The 15,011-nt window shown below is 39.9% G+C and overlaps 1 protein-coding gene and 1 long non-coding RNA gene across 2 annotated transcripts in view; both read right to left on the minus strand.

Moving 5' to 3' along the window:
* LOC107185142 overlaps positions 1-242 on the minus strand; it is a 2,519-nt gene extending 2,277 nt beyond the window's left edge. The window contains exon 1 of the long non-coding RNA XR_001516061.1: positions 232-242. This is a non-coding gene — a long non-coding RNA (uncharacterized LOC107185142). The remainder of the gene's footprint in view (positions 1-231) is intronic.
* Positions 243-1,919: 1,677 nt separating this feature from the next.
* The window catches only part of TDRD3 (tudor domain containing 3), a 134,160-nt gene continuing 121,068 nt past the window's right edge, over positions 1,920-15,011 (minus strand). Inside the window, exons 12-13 of the mRNA XM_006776758.2 lie at positions 8,602-8,727; positions 1,920-2,117 (exon numbers count right to left, since the gene is read on the minus strand). Coding sequence (XP_006776821.2) covers positions 8,611-8,727 — 117 coding nt within the window. The 3' untranslated portion in view covers positions 1,920-2,117; positions 8,602-8,610. The remainder of the gene's footprint in view (positions 2,118-8,601; positions 8,728-15,011) is intronic.

Genomic DNA, 15,011 nt, shown 5'->3' on the forward strand with positions numbered 1-15,011 from the left:
GATTGGCCACTATCCCCGTTACATTGGTCACTATAGCAACTCCTGAGCTCAAACCTCAGGTGAAGTACATGAGGTTCCCTCCTTCTTCCCCCTTATTGCTCTATTCTCCCTGGGCTTTCTTCCCCCCTCTTTGAGTGAGGGGCTTCCTTCCCTTTATTCTGTAAATGCGTACCTTTTGTAGCTCCCAGCTCCCTTATCTTATGGAAATGTACCCTTTGCAGCTCTGTATACCTATGTTTTTCAAATGGACCCCTTAATTCTTAAAATTTCCTAAACCTGCCTATTTTACTCCTAAAAATTCCTTTCACCATCATCAGGGCTTTATCTTGAAGATCATGCAGATTACCCAACTAGTGCTAATCAGAAAATTTCACATTGCCTTTTTAAAGGTGATAGTCCTGAGAAAGACTGAAACTGCAATTCATTCCTGGTTTGCTGTTGTTAGGGACAAGTTATTACCTTTTGGGCCTGTTATTTCTTTAACAGAACAAGTAGAAGAAGGAGAAGGAAAAGGAGGAGCGGAGGAGAAAGAGAAGGTAAACCTCTTAAAAACCATGAATCTTAAAATGATGTCTTCTTCCTGTTTGGGAGAAGGGGCTGAAGTGGAGACAATTCAAGAAGAAAACACCTGCGGGGGCGTCCTGGAGCAGCTAAGTAATTAGAACTTGGCCATGAAGCACTGAAGGCATTTTCTTTTGTTGTGACAAACACATAGCAAGGCTCCATTTACTTCAGGATTTAGGAGTGAGATGAATATTTAAAAGGAAGGTACTACCATGGTTGTTTGATTTGGAGGAAAAATAAAGTTAGATGTTTTCTGACCTAAAAAATAAAAAAAAAGCAGACCAGCCCCACCTGTCAGGCTGGATCAGGCCTAAATGAATCCACAGACCCTTGTGAAGTCACTGGTTCTTAAGCACAAACGTAGCACAATACAGGTAAATGTGGCCTAAGGAGAGGAGCTTCTGTTCTCTTCTGAGTGCACTTCTACTGTAGAAATGGTCCCAGCACTTAATAGCTCTGGGAAGCATAACCATCGGTGACCACATGGGGAAGCTTCCTGCAGAATGAAGCTGATGACAGAGCAAGTAAACACGAGAGATGTAAAGAATTAGGGTCTCTTACCCTCCCCTCCTGTTTGAGCTGCTCTGCCTCTGTATCTATTTTTGTTCATAAGTTTATAATGGTCTTTATTATCCACAAATGAGTGAGATCATGTGGTATTTTTCCTTCGATCAACCGAAGGACTTGTATGCAAGCATATAAGCATAACCAATGGACATAAGACACTGGGGGGTAGGGGAGGCCAGGGGATTGTCAAGGGTGGGGAAAAAAGGAGACATATGTAATACTCTTTGTAATACTTTAAGCAATAAAACAATTAAAATAAAAATAAATAAAAAAAAAGAATCAGGGTCTTTCACGACAAGTCTGAGTCACTGAATTAAACCAACTGAAACCTACTGAGCTTCTGGTAGTGATATGTGTGAGCCAGTAAATTCTCTTTAGTGTTTAAATGAATCAAGAAAGCAGTTTGAATAGAGTTGCCTGTTATTTGCAACTTAAATGAATCCTGAAAAACCCACTGCACATATTACAAGGAAATGCCTTTTTAAAATTGAATTGCATTTGAAAAAGCTAATAGAGTGCTAAAAACAACATATTTGAATTTTAAATACTTTTTGCTGCTGCACTTAGTAGCTAAGTACTTACCATACTAAGAAATGCTATTTGGCTTCAGGTTGTTTTTGCAAGAAATGTGGCCAGCTGTGTAAGTCAGTTTATTCTGTAATTATTAGGGGAGGCTCCGGTATGCTATCATCGCTATTCTATTGATAGAAGGCAATTAGTGTGGTGTTAACACTAGGTGAAGTAGAAAGACAATATTCAGCAAATAAAACATACTGTAAAACAAGGTATGTAATAGCGCACTGATTTTATTGATGGCAGAAGAAAAAATTCTTTCACTTGCATTCCCCCCCCTCAAATCTGCTTTTTCATTCTTGAAATAATAATATCCACCATGGCTGCATCTTATTCTGAAGGGAAATTAGAAGGTCTATCAAGAGGTTTTGACCAGGATGTTCCTGCCAATTGCTCCTTTCTTCACAAAGACTCTATTTAAAAAAAGGGAGGAAGAAAGTGAAATTGGACCCACAAATTGACTTTTCCATACTCAGGATACAGTTCTGCTGAAACTTACCTGTAAATGTGAAGTGCCTGTAGAAATATCAATAGATTGCAAGTTATTACTTATTTATAAACATAATTTATATAAAGTAATATGCAAGCCCCAAAGCAAAATCTTTTTAAATATTTTTTTCTTTTAAACTCTTAAAATACATCTCTGTCACCATTAGCCCCTGTACTGCTAGCAAATTGATTTCAGGAATTTCCATTAACTGAATAGTTTTTAACAGGAAATGATTTAAAAAGAAGCAGCATGCCAATGAACCAGTTCTACCTCCACCCTATCCTCTGAATATCTCCAAACTAGTTTAGTCCACACAGGGTATTTATTTGTGTCTGTCACCTCCCCTGCCTGCTCCCCACCTTTATCAGGTACCACTCTAGTTCAAACATTTTGGGTGGTGACAACAGAAAGCTGAGAGAAGTGAAGAGATGAGCCGTGATTGTTCTGGGCCTATATGAGCTTCATGCATAAAAGCATGTTTGGGCAGAATTCCCATGGCTGCATACTAACAGCTCATAAGTCTCCTGAGTAAACAGTCTCCTGCTTAGAAAATGAAGAGCTCTGTACTATTACCCTCACATGATGCCCTCCCTACTGGCACCACAGGGTTCTGTAATAGCTATCCTTATCACTTTCCTGGCCTTGATTTGAAAATTCTGCTGGATCATATTGTCAAGACAATTTTCCACTTTTAAAAATAGATCTTTTACCAGCTAAAAATGGTGTTAAAACCTTAGAAAATAAACAAAGTCATGCTATTTATGTAGCAGTCTATGCTTAGCTATAGGTTTCAAAGTTTGTGGTTAATATGTGAAAATGCAAAGATGATTCTTTCATCAAACAAATAAGAAATGAAGTTCAAAATGAGTCAACAATTATAAAACTGCTTCACATGCTGAGCTTGAACCTCCATTGCATCGGGGGCCTCATGCTGAGGTATCTTTCAAACCTTCCCACACAGGCCAGCCATTTCCCCCTTCACAGCAAGACAGAAACCCTAACCTTCTCCTCCACTAGACTACTGCATTTAGCTGCTTACATGCTTTCCCTCCAGGTGCTGTAATCCATCCTACATACAACAGCAATATTTCTTAAGTGTAATTTCAATCATATCACTCTTATTTGGAAGTTCATGATAGTGTTGTACACTTCAAACTCTTAAGATGTCTAAAGCCATAATCTTCAGCCACCACCAATATATATATATATTGGAGGCTAAGTGCCCGGCCTATGCCCTCTTGCAGTCTGGGACCCCTCGGAGGATGTCCACCTGCTGGCTTCGGCCCGCTCCCTGGGGGATTGGGCCTAAGATGGCAATCAGACATCCCTCTGGCAGCCCGGCAGCCCTCGGGGGATGTCCACTTGCCAGCGGGGAGCAGGCCTAAGCTGCAGTTGGACATCCTTGGGGCTGCTGAGGAGGCGGGAGAGGCTCCCACCACCACCGCTGTGCTGGCAGCCGTCAGCCTGGCTTGTGGCTGAGCAGAGCTCCCCCTGTGGGAGTGCACTGACCACCAGGGGGCAGCTCCTGCATTAAGCGTCTGCCCCCTGGTGGTCAGTGTGTGTCATAGTGACCAGTCATTCCCAGTGATTCTGCTGTTAGGGTCAGTTTTCATATTACCCTTTTATTATATAGGATAGAGTCCTGGTGTATGGGCGGGGGCTCGCTGGTTTGCCCTGAAGGGTGTTCTGGATCAGGGGGGGGGTCCCACTGGGGTGCCTGGCCAGTCTGGGTGAGGGGTTGAGGGTCGTTTTCAGGCTGGCCAAGCCCCCTGGTGACGGAAACTCCCAGCCTCTCCTTTTTTTCTTTTTTTATTCTGGGATTTATTTACCTTCTATAATTGAAACTTTGTTGCTTTGAGTGGAGCTCAGAGCCTGCTGCGGTAAGCGGGAAGCTTGGCTTCCTCCATCAGTGGGGCAACCAAGCCTCCTGCTTGCTCCAGCTCTGTGGCTGCCAGCCACCATCGTGGTTGGGTTAATTTGCATATAGTCGCTCTGATAGGCTGGTGGGCATGGCTTAAGGTGTAGCAAAGGTATGGTCAATTTGCATGTTTGTCTTTATTAGTGCAGATATTTAACACCAACTGTATTGGTTTATACGCTATGTAGCCACTGAAAGCTGCTTCCTGTGCACTATGCTTCTTCTCCTCCTTAAGCTTTCCCCGGCCTTTAGCATCTCTTCAGAGGACTCTATCCTGCCAAGAAAATGAAGCTTAAAATTGATTTCTAAACTCTACCCCTACTACTGAAGTCTAGTTCCTATAACCCCAATCACGTCAGAAACTCATCAAATGCACATAGTTTGGGGTCAGTTTCATTGATTACAGACCTTTACATAATTTCTCTATCCATATTTGCTCATATTTCTAACTTGTCTGTAACAACTATGAGAAGTTTAGGAACTAGAAGTTTGACATTTGGGGCCTCATCTCCCCTGAAGGATTTGACCTGACCTGCCACCATTTTTTCTCAGAGGTGGGTCTATGTCCCCAATGGCTCCATGAGACCCCTTTCTCCCACCTACCCCTGGCTCCCATGTATCTCCTGTTTCTGTTAGTCACTAATGTCCTTAATACCAAGCTCAAGTAGAATATTATCCCTCCCTACCCTTGGGGAAGAATATGTGTATGTGGGGATGCTAGTGGTAGTATAAGGACCTTTGGCCTTATACTAAAATCTTGTCTTAAACAATTTAAAAGACCTCAGAAAGCTAAGAGGGAAGTCTCAGTTTTCATTCACCTGAAAAGAGATGTAACTGTAAGTACCCTAAACTTATTTTAAGTTTTTTACTACCATTTTATTTAAGCGGTTTATATCTATTTACTTAATGGCCTTGTATTAAGCACAAAGAAAAGTCAATGATAAAGGAAAAAGTTGCTAGCTGGCTTGCTCTGGTAAATCAGAAGCCATGCTTCCTCCTCAGGCAGATGACTACATAAGGAGCAAAGAGCTAGGAAATAAAGGTATCTTCCCTTAGAGATGGCACAACTAATTTTTAACCAATGGAGGAGCTTTGGGGAAGCTGAAGAAGATGCAAGACTCTGGGCCAGTGTTGTCCAACAGAAATAGAAAGTGAGACATGAGCCATTTTTAATTTTCTAATAGCCACATAAAAAAAGTAAAAGTAAGTAAAATTAATTTTAATAACATATTTTACTTAACGCAATCTCTCTAAGATATCATTTCAATATGATCAATAAAAATCATTGAGATATTTTACTTTTTAAAACTCAGTCTTTACAATTTGGTATGCATTTTTCATGGATAGCACATCTCAGTTCAGGCTAGCTGCACTTCCAATCCTAAACAGCCACAGTTGGTATGAAAAATGGAGTCACTTAGCAGGGGAAAGATACAATGTGGATAACAGCTGTAGCAGAATAAATAGCTAAAATGATGAATTGAGAACAATTTCTTTAAAATTCTCAATGGTCTTGTTATTGAGAAGAAAATACATGAGAAAAAAAGATACAGTTAAGTCCAAAATTCTCTTTAGGGTAAAATATAACAAAAACTGTAATGAGAAAACTCTGATTATTAAAGAAATATTCAAAGGCCCTGGCATAAGTAAAAAATAGAAATATTACCAAACATGGCAAAAACACATTAATAAGGTTTTTGGTCATCACAATGAGATGCCTTAGATTAATCCTATAATTTCCTGATTTTCTTGTCACATTCCTCTTCCTTCCTATGGAAGATATTCAGATAGCAACTCTCTTTCTAAAACTCTAAGATGAAAGTTTCTGGCTTGATGGCCTAGGGCCCCAAAATTACATCTCAATAAGCATTCATGTTGTCTTCACCCAATTCCTTAAGATATACTATGAAACATTTCCTCTCCTTCTCTCTCTCGCTCTCTCTCTCTCTTGACTTCGAAGCAGTGTTTTTATTTTAAAGAATTTCTCAATCTCAGCACTGTTGACATTTTGGGAAAGGTCACTGCCCTGGGGGTGCTGCCCTGTGCATTTACTAAAGCAGCATCCCTGGCCTCTACCCACTAGATGCCAGTGGCATCCCCTCCTCTCCCCCAGTTGTGATAACCAGACAGGCCTTCTGACAGTGGTATGTCCCCTGGGGGAGCAAGACCACCCACTGTTGGGAACTCCTGCTGTGGAGTATTTAGATCAGTGGTTTGCATGCCTGGGCCCCATCACCCCAACTTCTAATATAAATGGTCTGGGGTGGGGCGCAGGGTATTGTTTTTAGAAGATCTCAGGTTCTAAAGCATAACCAGGTTGAAAACTGCTAGTCAGATGATCTGGGCAGAGACTACTGGCTCCCTTTCATCTGTATGCCTCTTTTCTCCATGTCCTTTAAAATGATGTTTCTTGAACTCAACCTTTATTGAAATACTAGAGGCCCAGCGCATGAAATCCACGCACTGGTAGGGTCCCTAGCGGCTGCTGGCCGGGGCCTCCCCCCCTTCCCCTGGCCGGCTCCACCCCCTGGTCGAACTCCCAGATGAACTCTCGGTCGAGGGGACAACTTGCACACTATGCTTTTATTATATAGGACTAGAGACCCAGTGCATGAAATTCGTGCATGGGGTGGGGGGTCCCTCAGCCCTGCCTGCACCCTCTGCAATTCGGGACCCCTATACCTTTTTTTAAAAATCTAGCTAACCTCTTCACATTTAAAAAATTAACTGAAATACCACCTACTCTAGGAAATCCTCTTTGAACAAATCTCTTTACAATCTGTATTAAGTATTTTCATAGTATATCATTCTTTTTCTTTAACAGCAACTTAGAGTGGATGCAATGTGCTTCTCATTCTTGCATCTGAATTTTTTCTTCTTGCTCTTGTAATAGCAAAGCTTATCCAAGTTCCATTTGCCCTTCAAGGGTTTATATTTGGTTCAGCTTCTAGTTGGCTCCTGCTTTTTTTTTTAAGCAATAAATTTGGGTTGTGATAGTAAGCCTCACCTGTAATCAAGCCTGTAGGTCTCCCTATCTGAATATTTCTATAAAACCTATCACTTTAGCATACCAGAGATTATGTTCATTTATAGAAAATAACAATGTCACCTGATCATTTGCTCTTCTAGTAATGTTTTATAGCAAGATGTATTATTCTAGTAATTTAACTATTACAAAACTGAGGCGTGCAGAAATAAATCACATTGAACAATAAAGAATGACTCAAATATCAAAGTGTAGTACCCTTAGGGCCTCCATGTGATGAGAGAGGCCCACCATGCTGGAGACCTCTGATTTATATTTAAGGGGCCTCACTTGTTCTGTGCCTTTACAGAGCGGTGAGTAGGGGCTGAGGGAATTTGAGGAAACCCAGACAGAATTCTCCTCCTAAAAGATTTTGCTAAGCTGGTGCCCAGGACCGCTGAGCATTTGTCCAATTAAAACCCGGACACACAGCAATAACAAAGGCACTGGTCTCCTACTGCTAATGCCTAGGGATCAAACCCCAGCCTGCAGGAACTCACCCCCACAATCAGGACCAGGCCACTGGGTGGACCTGGGCTGGTGCTCCTAACTCTGGGGAAAGGGAGACTTCCCGTGGCTACAGGCTAGAGGCCCCGGACTCCGCGCCACCCACCCGAACAGGTCCATAGCGCAGGCTGGTCAGCGGAGCAGCTTCTTTGCCTGGGATCGCGGGGAGGCCTGGCCTGTTCACCCTGTGATAGCCGCTGGGATGGCGGGTATGGACCTGGGCCGCCGCTTGGCGCCGGCGCATGCGCAAGCGGCCACAGGGCGGGAGCATTCACTTGGCTCCTGCGCCTGTAGGCCCAGAGTGGCTGGGGGCGTTCTGGGACCCCGGCTGCTCAGGGCCTATGTGCGGGTCTACAGGCTAGGAGCAGCCTGGGTCCTGAGGATGTTCCCGGGACTCAGGCCCCTTGGCGCCTGTGTATGCAAATTAACCTGCCATCTTTGTTGGGTTAATTTGCATACTATCCTGATTGGCTGGTGAGCATAGTGGAGGGACAGTCAATTTACATGTTTCTCTTTTAGTATATATGATGGCCTTCCACACAGCAAACTGTAGCAAGAATGGCAAGTGGTCTAAATGGATCATGAGTGAAACATATCTTCTTTCTTAAAAAGAACTGAATTAATTAAAAAAATCTACTCAATTATTCCAGCTACTACTTTGTTTTCTTTCACCTTCTTGCTTTCAAACTTATAGTCACTTCGCTGATTGTACCCCTCCATTAGGAGAGAGTAGGTACGGAGAAAACGGGGATTAAGGATAGCATTGGTGAACAAAGGGCTGGTGGAAAAGTAATTTCTAACTATGGTTTAATCATACATACTTTATAATTGAAAGTTTTAAAACATGAGTTTTTTTCTAATACTACATTGTTATGAAATATTAATAATTAAACTTACTTATTCCACATGAATAACACCTTTTTAAATATGGAAACCACCTTACAATGTGAACCTTACCTTTTCATATTAGTTCCGAGCCTGGGGTGGTTGGTAAAACTGCTGGGTTGGCCGAGTGGACCTCCTAGGCTGGCCATCACCTCCTCTACGGAACTCAAGAGTTTGGTCATAGGTTCCTTCTTCCTCCTATTTGCAAAGAATAGTGATGTAACATGTTCAAAATAGCTCCAAGTCTCCTAAATTAAATGCATTTTATGGCCCCATTTTGACATACCCTCTTTAGCTGCCTATGATTCACATCTGTCAACTTTTATAACAGAGGGAGGCAAGGAGAAGAAAAAAGCCTCCTTTGGTCCTAGGTAACAGAAGAATATAATGTATAGTAATAACATTAGAATCAAATTTAATTCTAGAAAGGAAAGCATTTCTACAAAATATTATGATTACCTCATCAAATGACACAATATGGTGAAAACAAAGAAAACCAAGCATTGTAATAGATATTTTCTTGAATATTTGGGCATCTAAATATTTCTAGGTGTTTAGCATGGAGAAGGACTTTAGTAAGATATGGAAAAAGGGTTGAAAAGCCACAGAACGTTCACCAACTGTCTGTTCTCATCTGACAAAATCACCATCGCTAAAAAACTTTACATCCAGAGACAGGAAAAAATAATGGATTGGAATGAGAGAAATACAATTTACATATAAAGAAAGCTTCATGCAAGACATAGCAATCACCACAGTAAGACATAAACTATTTTCTTCTCATTTTCTTTCTTGCTGAGGGGGTAGATCAGCCAGCTTAAGGAATAGCACGGGAAATTAGGGTAAGCAGAAAGAATATAGTTAATCATAATATTTGAAAAGCACTTAGAAGCAACAGAAATGTAGCTGAAAGCCACACTGGTTTCTTACTGAGTGCTGCCACCCTGTTGTTTTAGTGTTTTTAAATTAATGGAGCTATGAAGTATGTTTCCTTTTAGAGACAAGAAAACACTGGCGCTCCTTTTTGTTTATGGAAAAAAAGCGACATCTGTTTCAAAAGTAGAGTTTCCATTCCAACTGCATTATCAGAGCACAATAATTTGCATGATTTCGGAAAATCATGCACGATTTCTTTCTCCTCCTCACTGTATCTCTAAATCTCCCAAATGACTGTTTCCTTTGACCCTATTAATAAGAGAGGAAGTTATAGGAAAGACTGAGTTCTACTCTTGACATTTTACCCATTCAGCTACTATAATCTTACTTGATGGGAGCAGAAAGATGCTAAGAAAATTTGATTAAATCCTAGTATTTGGCATGAACTCATTAGGCTTCCTCCACTGCATTCTTAAGAAAGAGCCACTATTTCCATTTTATATTAAGGACAATAAAGCCTAGGTAAACTTTAGGACTTTGCCCTAACACTTCAAAGGCAAACCTCAGCTTTTATTCAAAGATTGCTGCTAAATCTAAGTCTCAGTTTGCATGTAAAAGAGATAAACCAACAGCCAAAAATTAATGATCATCCTGAAAGGGAATTTATCACTTAAATAAGAAAATAGAGAAATCTGACAAAATACCTGGTGTCCCCCCATAAATGCATACACACTTTAATAACTGATAGCTCAATTATGAAAATGAAATGTATTTTAATAAATACTGCCTTTATAATTATTCAAAGTATGTGTATATATTTTGGGGGGACACCCTATATTTGGCATAACTCAATAACTATATTTTAGAGACAAGCTCCAGATTAGCTCTCCTCTCTCTATGCCCCTTTCATTAACAATCAATCTCAAAATGGTTAAAAGCATCCATATTATGTCTATAATTTAGTAAAGCAATTAAAATGCAGGAAGAAAAATTAAAAGTGTTCAGGTAAGAAGAGAATTAGTTTTTATTATTCTGGTCACTGTTCTGAATGATAATGATCAAATGTAGCTAAATTTGAAAAGGAGCTATTTAATTTTATGAAATATAACATTTGAAGCTTTGCATATTAACTGCGAACAAAAATATATTTGCTAATGTAAGAGATTAAGTAATTATTTCAGGAATTAGAATGGAATGTTTCTCTACACCCAGCTGCAGAATTGGTCAAAGAACATACAAATCTACATTTTATCAATAAAATACACTGTTAAAGGCAGGATACTACATTTGCTGAGCTAGATTATGTAAGAAAGATGACACTGCTCTTTCAAAAGCTGTCTCTACTGTGTTTAAAAGACTCACAGATTAAACTAGCCAGAGCCAATTAAATGATTTTATAGAGATGACGGACCATAAGATTTCCTTCACACTATTTGATGTTTTCACTATCTTTCTATACAAAATGGGAGCAAAAATGATACTGACAGCTTGATTTTCAGTTATTGTCAAAGGCACAATCTTGCTTTTTAAACTTTCAAATATTCCTCTAGCAGAGTAGTTGATAGCAAGCCTGGTTACCCACAAAAACCACCTCCTGTAGTCTTGAGCTAGTAAGTTTTAGTATTGAATGAGTACCTCTTTCCATTTATATGACACAGCTCAATTTAATACATCCGTTTATCTGGAGTTGTCTTTGAATGAAATTTAAACCTTGTTCTAGTTTTTCTTCTTCCTTTAGGTTTCACTACTCTGTAACAGATTTAAAACTCAAAGGAATTTAAATTTCCTAGTTCATGAACATACTGTAAATTTTAACACTATGTTTGAGTTGACACAGATCTGGGATGCCATCTAGTCAGTCTGTCCCCTAGATTTGAGAGATGAGGAATCTCTAAACCCAGAGAGGTGAGTGATTTCCCCAAGTCACAGAGCTCATTAGAGGAAAAGTCCAGACCGCAGTCACTTTGTTTCTGACTCTCAGACAGGGTTCTTTAAAAACTTGTCATAAATTTCATAAAATGGAAGTGACTAATGTCATCTTCACCCTAAGCTTTTGAGATTTAGAACCATTTTATTGAACTCAAAGTTTTGCTCTCCTGAGCCACACTAACAGGTAAAAACTGGTTTTAAAATACTAAATAACTGAAGTTCAAAATGTGCCCTCTCTTTGTGCCAATATTTACTAGTTTATTGTTCCTTTTAGTGAAAAGATACAGAATGCAATAAATCATACAATATGCAAGCATGAATGAAGTGCTATTTTTTTAAAAAAAAATCACCAATGCAAATGGAGACGTACAACTTTAGGTATAAAAGATGTTTGGCAGGACACAACCACATCTTTCCTGCTTATCATCTTCGGTCTTTCATTAGTGCACACTGTGTCTGGAGTAAGAACACAGGCAGATACACATTCCTCATTAATAAATGAGCTGTGTTAGAAAAGTTTACTGTAAGTCAGTCAGTTGGCCCCTGGAACATACTTCAGTGGGAGGTGCAAAACACATTTAGAGGTCAAGTTCTCTATTCTACAAGTAAGGTCAAGTGTAGGTGTGTGTACAAACCAGTACCCTAAGGAGGGTGTTAGATCAGTGGTTCTTAATTGGGAGTGACTTTGTACTCCAAGGGGCACTAGGAAATGCTGAAGCGTTTGAGGTGGTGACATCTGTGGGGTGCTATTGGCAACTACCAGTGGGACTGGAGACGATTTTGATTTTTACAAACTGAAGGGGTAGGGTTGGGGAAGTTGTTACTACATCCAGTGGTTAGAGGCCAAGGATGCTGCTGCTAAACATCCTGCAATGCACAGGACAGCCTCACAACAAAGAACTATCCAGTCCTGATGCCAATAGTGCCAGGCTGAGAAACCCTGGGCCAGGCAAATGAAGGACCGAAAGACTTCCTACTCCTCAGTCCCAGGGCAGCCTGGAAAAGAATTCTGAAACTCAGGAAGTTTGGGCTGGACACCCTTTCCCTTTCTCCCCTTGGACATATCTTTTTTTGCTTCTGCCACTGAGGCCTAAATGCTGACCCCTCTATGGAACTTTTGTGCGGGGCTCTCTTTGCTGACAATACGGCTCTCCTCTGCCCCATTTGCATGGTCATAGTTACTTAACTTACTGAATAGCCTCATCTTCAATTACCATTTCTTCAGCATTTTCCCACAGCCATCACCTCATGGGGAGACAAGGAGAGATTATTTGGTTGGTGGAAGTGGACAGTGGAGATGGTAATTCTCTTCATAAAAAAACACAAAAAACTGTAGAAAAACTGCTTTATGCTGTCACCTGTCCTTGAATAGCTATTTTGTGTGTAATTTAATCAAGTTTCTCTGAGTCAGTTCCTTCTCACATATTTTATATAGTAGTCACAAAAACAAGCCAGCATATAAAATGTGTACCAGGTATCCTCCATAAGAGTCCTTGAACTTTAGGATATTTAGAACAATGAAATACTAATGAGTACATATCTCTTTTAGTGTTTCATATATAAACCACCTGCTCTATGAATTTCCAGGCCACCCTTTTTGCCTGCCTGGTTAGCTTGTGTAGTCAATTTATAGAAAATACGAACTAATTTTAATATAAAACCTAAGCAAACAATCATTTGAAAGACAAATCTGCTTTTCCAAAATGTCAAGCAATAAAGGCACAACTATGGGGACAGTAAAAAGATCAGTGGTTGCCAAGGGTTAGGGAGGAACAAAGGGATGAAAGGCAGAGCACCGAGGATTCTTACGGCAGTGAAACTATTTTGTAGGATACCGTTATGTCATTATACTTTTTCCAAACCCATAGAATGAACAGCACCAAGAATGAACCCTAAAGTAATGTGTGGACTCTGAGCAATCACTATTGTGTCAATGTACGTTCATCAATGGTAACAAATGTACCACTTTAGTGAGGGATGTTGATAATGAGAAAGCCCATGCATGTGTAAGGGCAAGGGGTATACTGAAGATCTCTGTACCTTCCTCTCAGTTTTGCTGTGAACCTAAAAGTGTTTTAAAAAATAAAGTCTTGTCTGGGCGAGCGTGGTTCAATGGTTGAGTGAAGACCTATGAACTACAAAGTCACTGTTCGATTCCCGATTGCTCAGGGCACATGCTTGGGTTGCAGGCTCAGTCCCCAGTTGGGGGTGTGTAGCAGGCAGCCGATCAATGACTGTCTCTCATCATTGATAGAAATGTCTCACAGTTTCTATCTCTCTCTCCCTTCCTCTCTGAAATCATAAAAAAAAATTAAAGTGGGATACTTTGTGCCTTTATAGTGCTGATGATATGGTAGAAACTTAATATGAGATGATATATTTGTTGACCTGCCCTTATTAAAATGACACATCTTAATCCATTCAGATTCTTCTTGTGGTTATCAGTAACATCATAATCAGAGTATGAGAATTACATTTCTTTCATCCTTGGAATGTCATTAATTAATGTGTGAAAACAGCTTTGAAGATTACTGAGCTTTCTGAACTGGCTCTAGGTTGTGTTTAATTTTGATCATACTTTGGATACTAGTAACATTTCCTCCTGGTTCCCACTGAAAAACTTGAATCTTTGATTTTATTTGTCAGTCCAAATAATGAAATAAAGTATCTCTGTCCCATTAAAAAACAACCACAACAACAAAATGTAATGGACTCTAAAAATGGAACTTAAAATATTTTTAAATGATCTATTTTAATTCAATTATATTAATGTTCTATTTAAGTAACTGAAAATTGAAAGTAAGGATGAATCTGTCTTTATTTTCTGTGAAGATAATGGATAACAATTGTGTCCATAGGAATCATGCATCAACACTGAACCTTAACTTACCAATTATCCTTGTTTAAGCAATATATTCTAATTCAATATTTATAACTCTATCATAAAATAATTTGGGCTGTGGATGCCTGGAACCACAGAGTATAAAAGAGGAAGTTTCTGTAAATCACACTTAGTCCAAATAACTAAGATGCAATTATTTGCTCAAATCATTAGCACCATCACCTGAGCTAGAACAAAGGTCTTCTGATTCACAGTCCTGTCTGCCCTTCACTATGCTTCAAGTAGTAAGGGTGGGAAACCATGAATTTCTGAATTGGAAGGGGAATTGGAGAGAACCTAATTGAGCAAATGTAAACTTAAAAAGGTATTATCCATTTTGGGGGTTAAATGTGGTAGGTACTCTTCTTTAAAATGAAATTTTGTATACAGAATTCTAATATAAAATAGATGGGCTCAGCCCTAACAGGTTTGGCTCAGTTGAAAGAGCGTTGGCCTTCGGACTCAAGGTTCCCAGGTTCGATTCCGGTCAAGGGCATGTACCTTGGTTGCGGGCACATCCCCAGTAGGGGGTGTACAGGAGGCAGCTGACAGATGGTTCTCTTTCATCAATGTTTCTAACTCTCTATCCCTCTCTCTTCCTCTCTGTAAAAATATCAATAAAATATATTTTAAAAAATAACAAATTGGAATCTTAGAAGTCCTGCTTATAATAGTAGTAACAACAAGAAAACCGATGACTCCTCTGCTGCCACCACTTACTAAACACCTGGTAATGCCCGGCCCGTGTGGCTCTTTGGTTGAGTGTTGACCTATGAACCAGGAGGTCACTAGAGGG

This window comes from Myotis davidii, unplaced genomic scaffold (genome assembly GCF_000327345.1).
Source record: "Myotis davidii unplaced genomic scaffold, ASM32734v1 scaffold488, whole genome shotgun sequence".
Lineage (NCBI taxonomy): Eukaryota > Metazoa > Chordata > Mammalia > Chiroptera > Vespertilionidae > Myotis > Myotis davidii.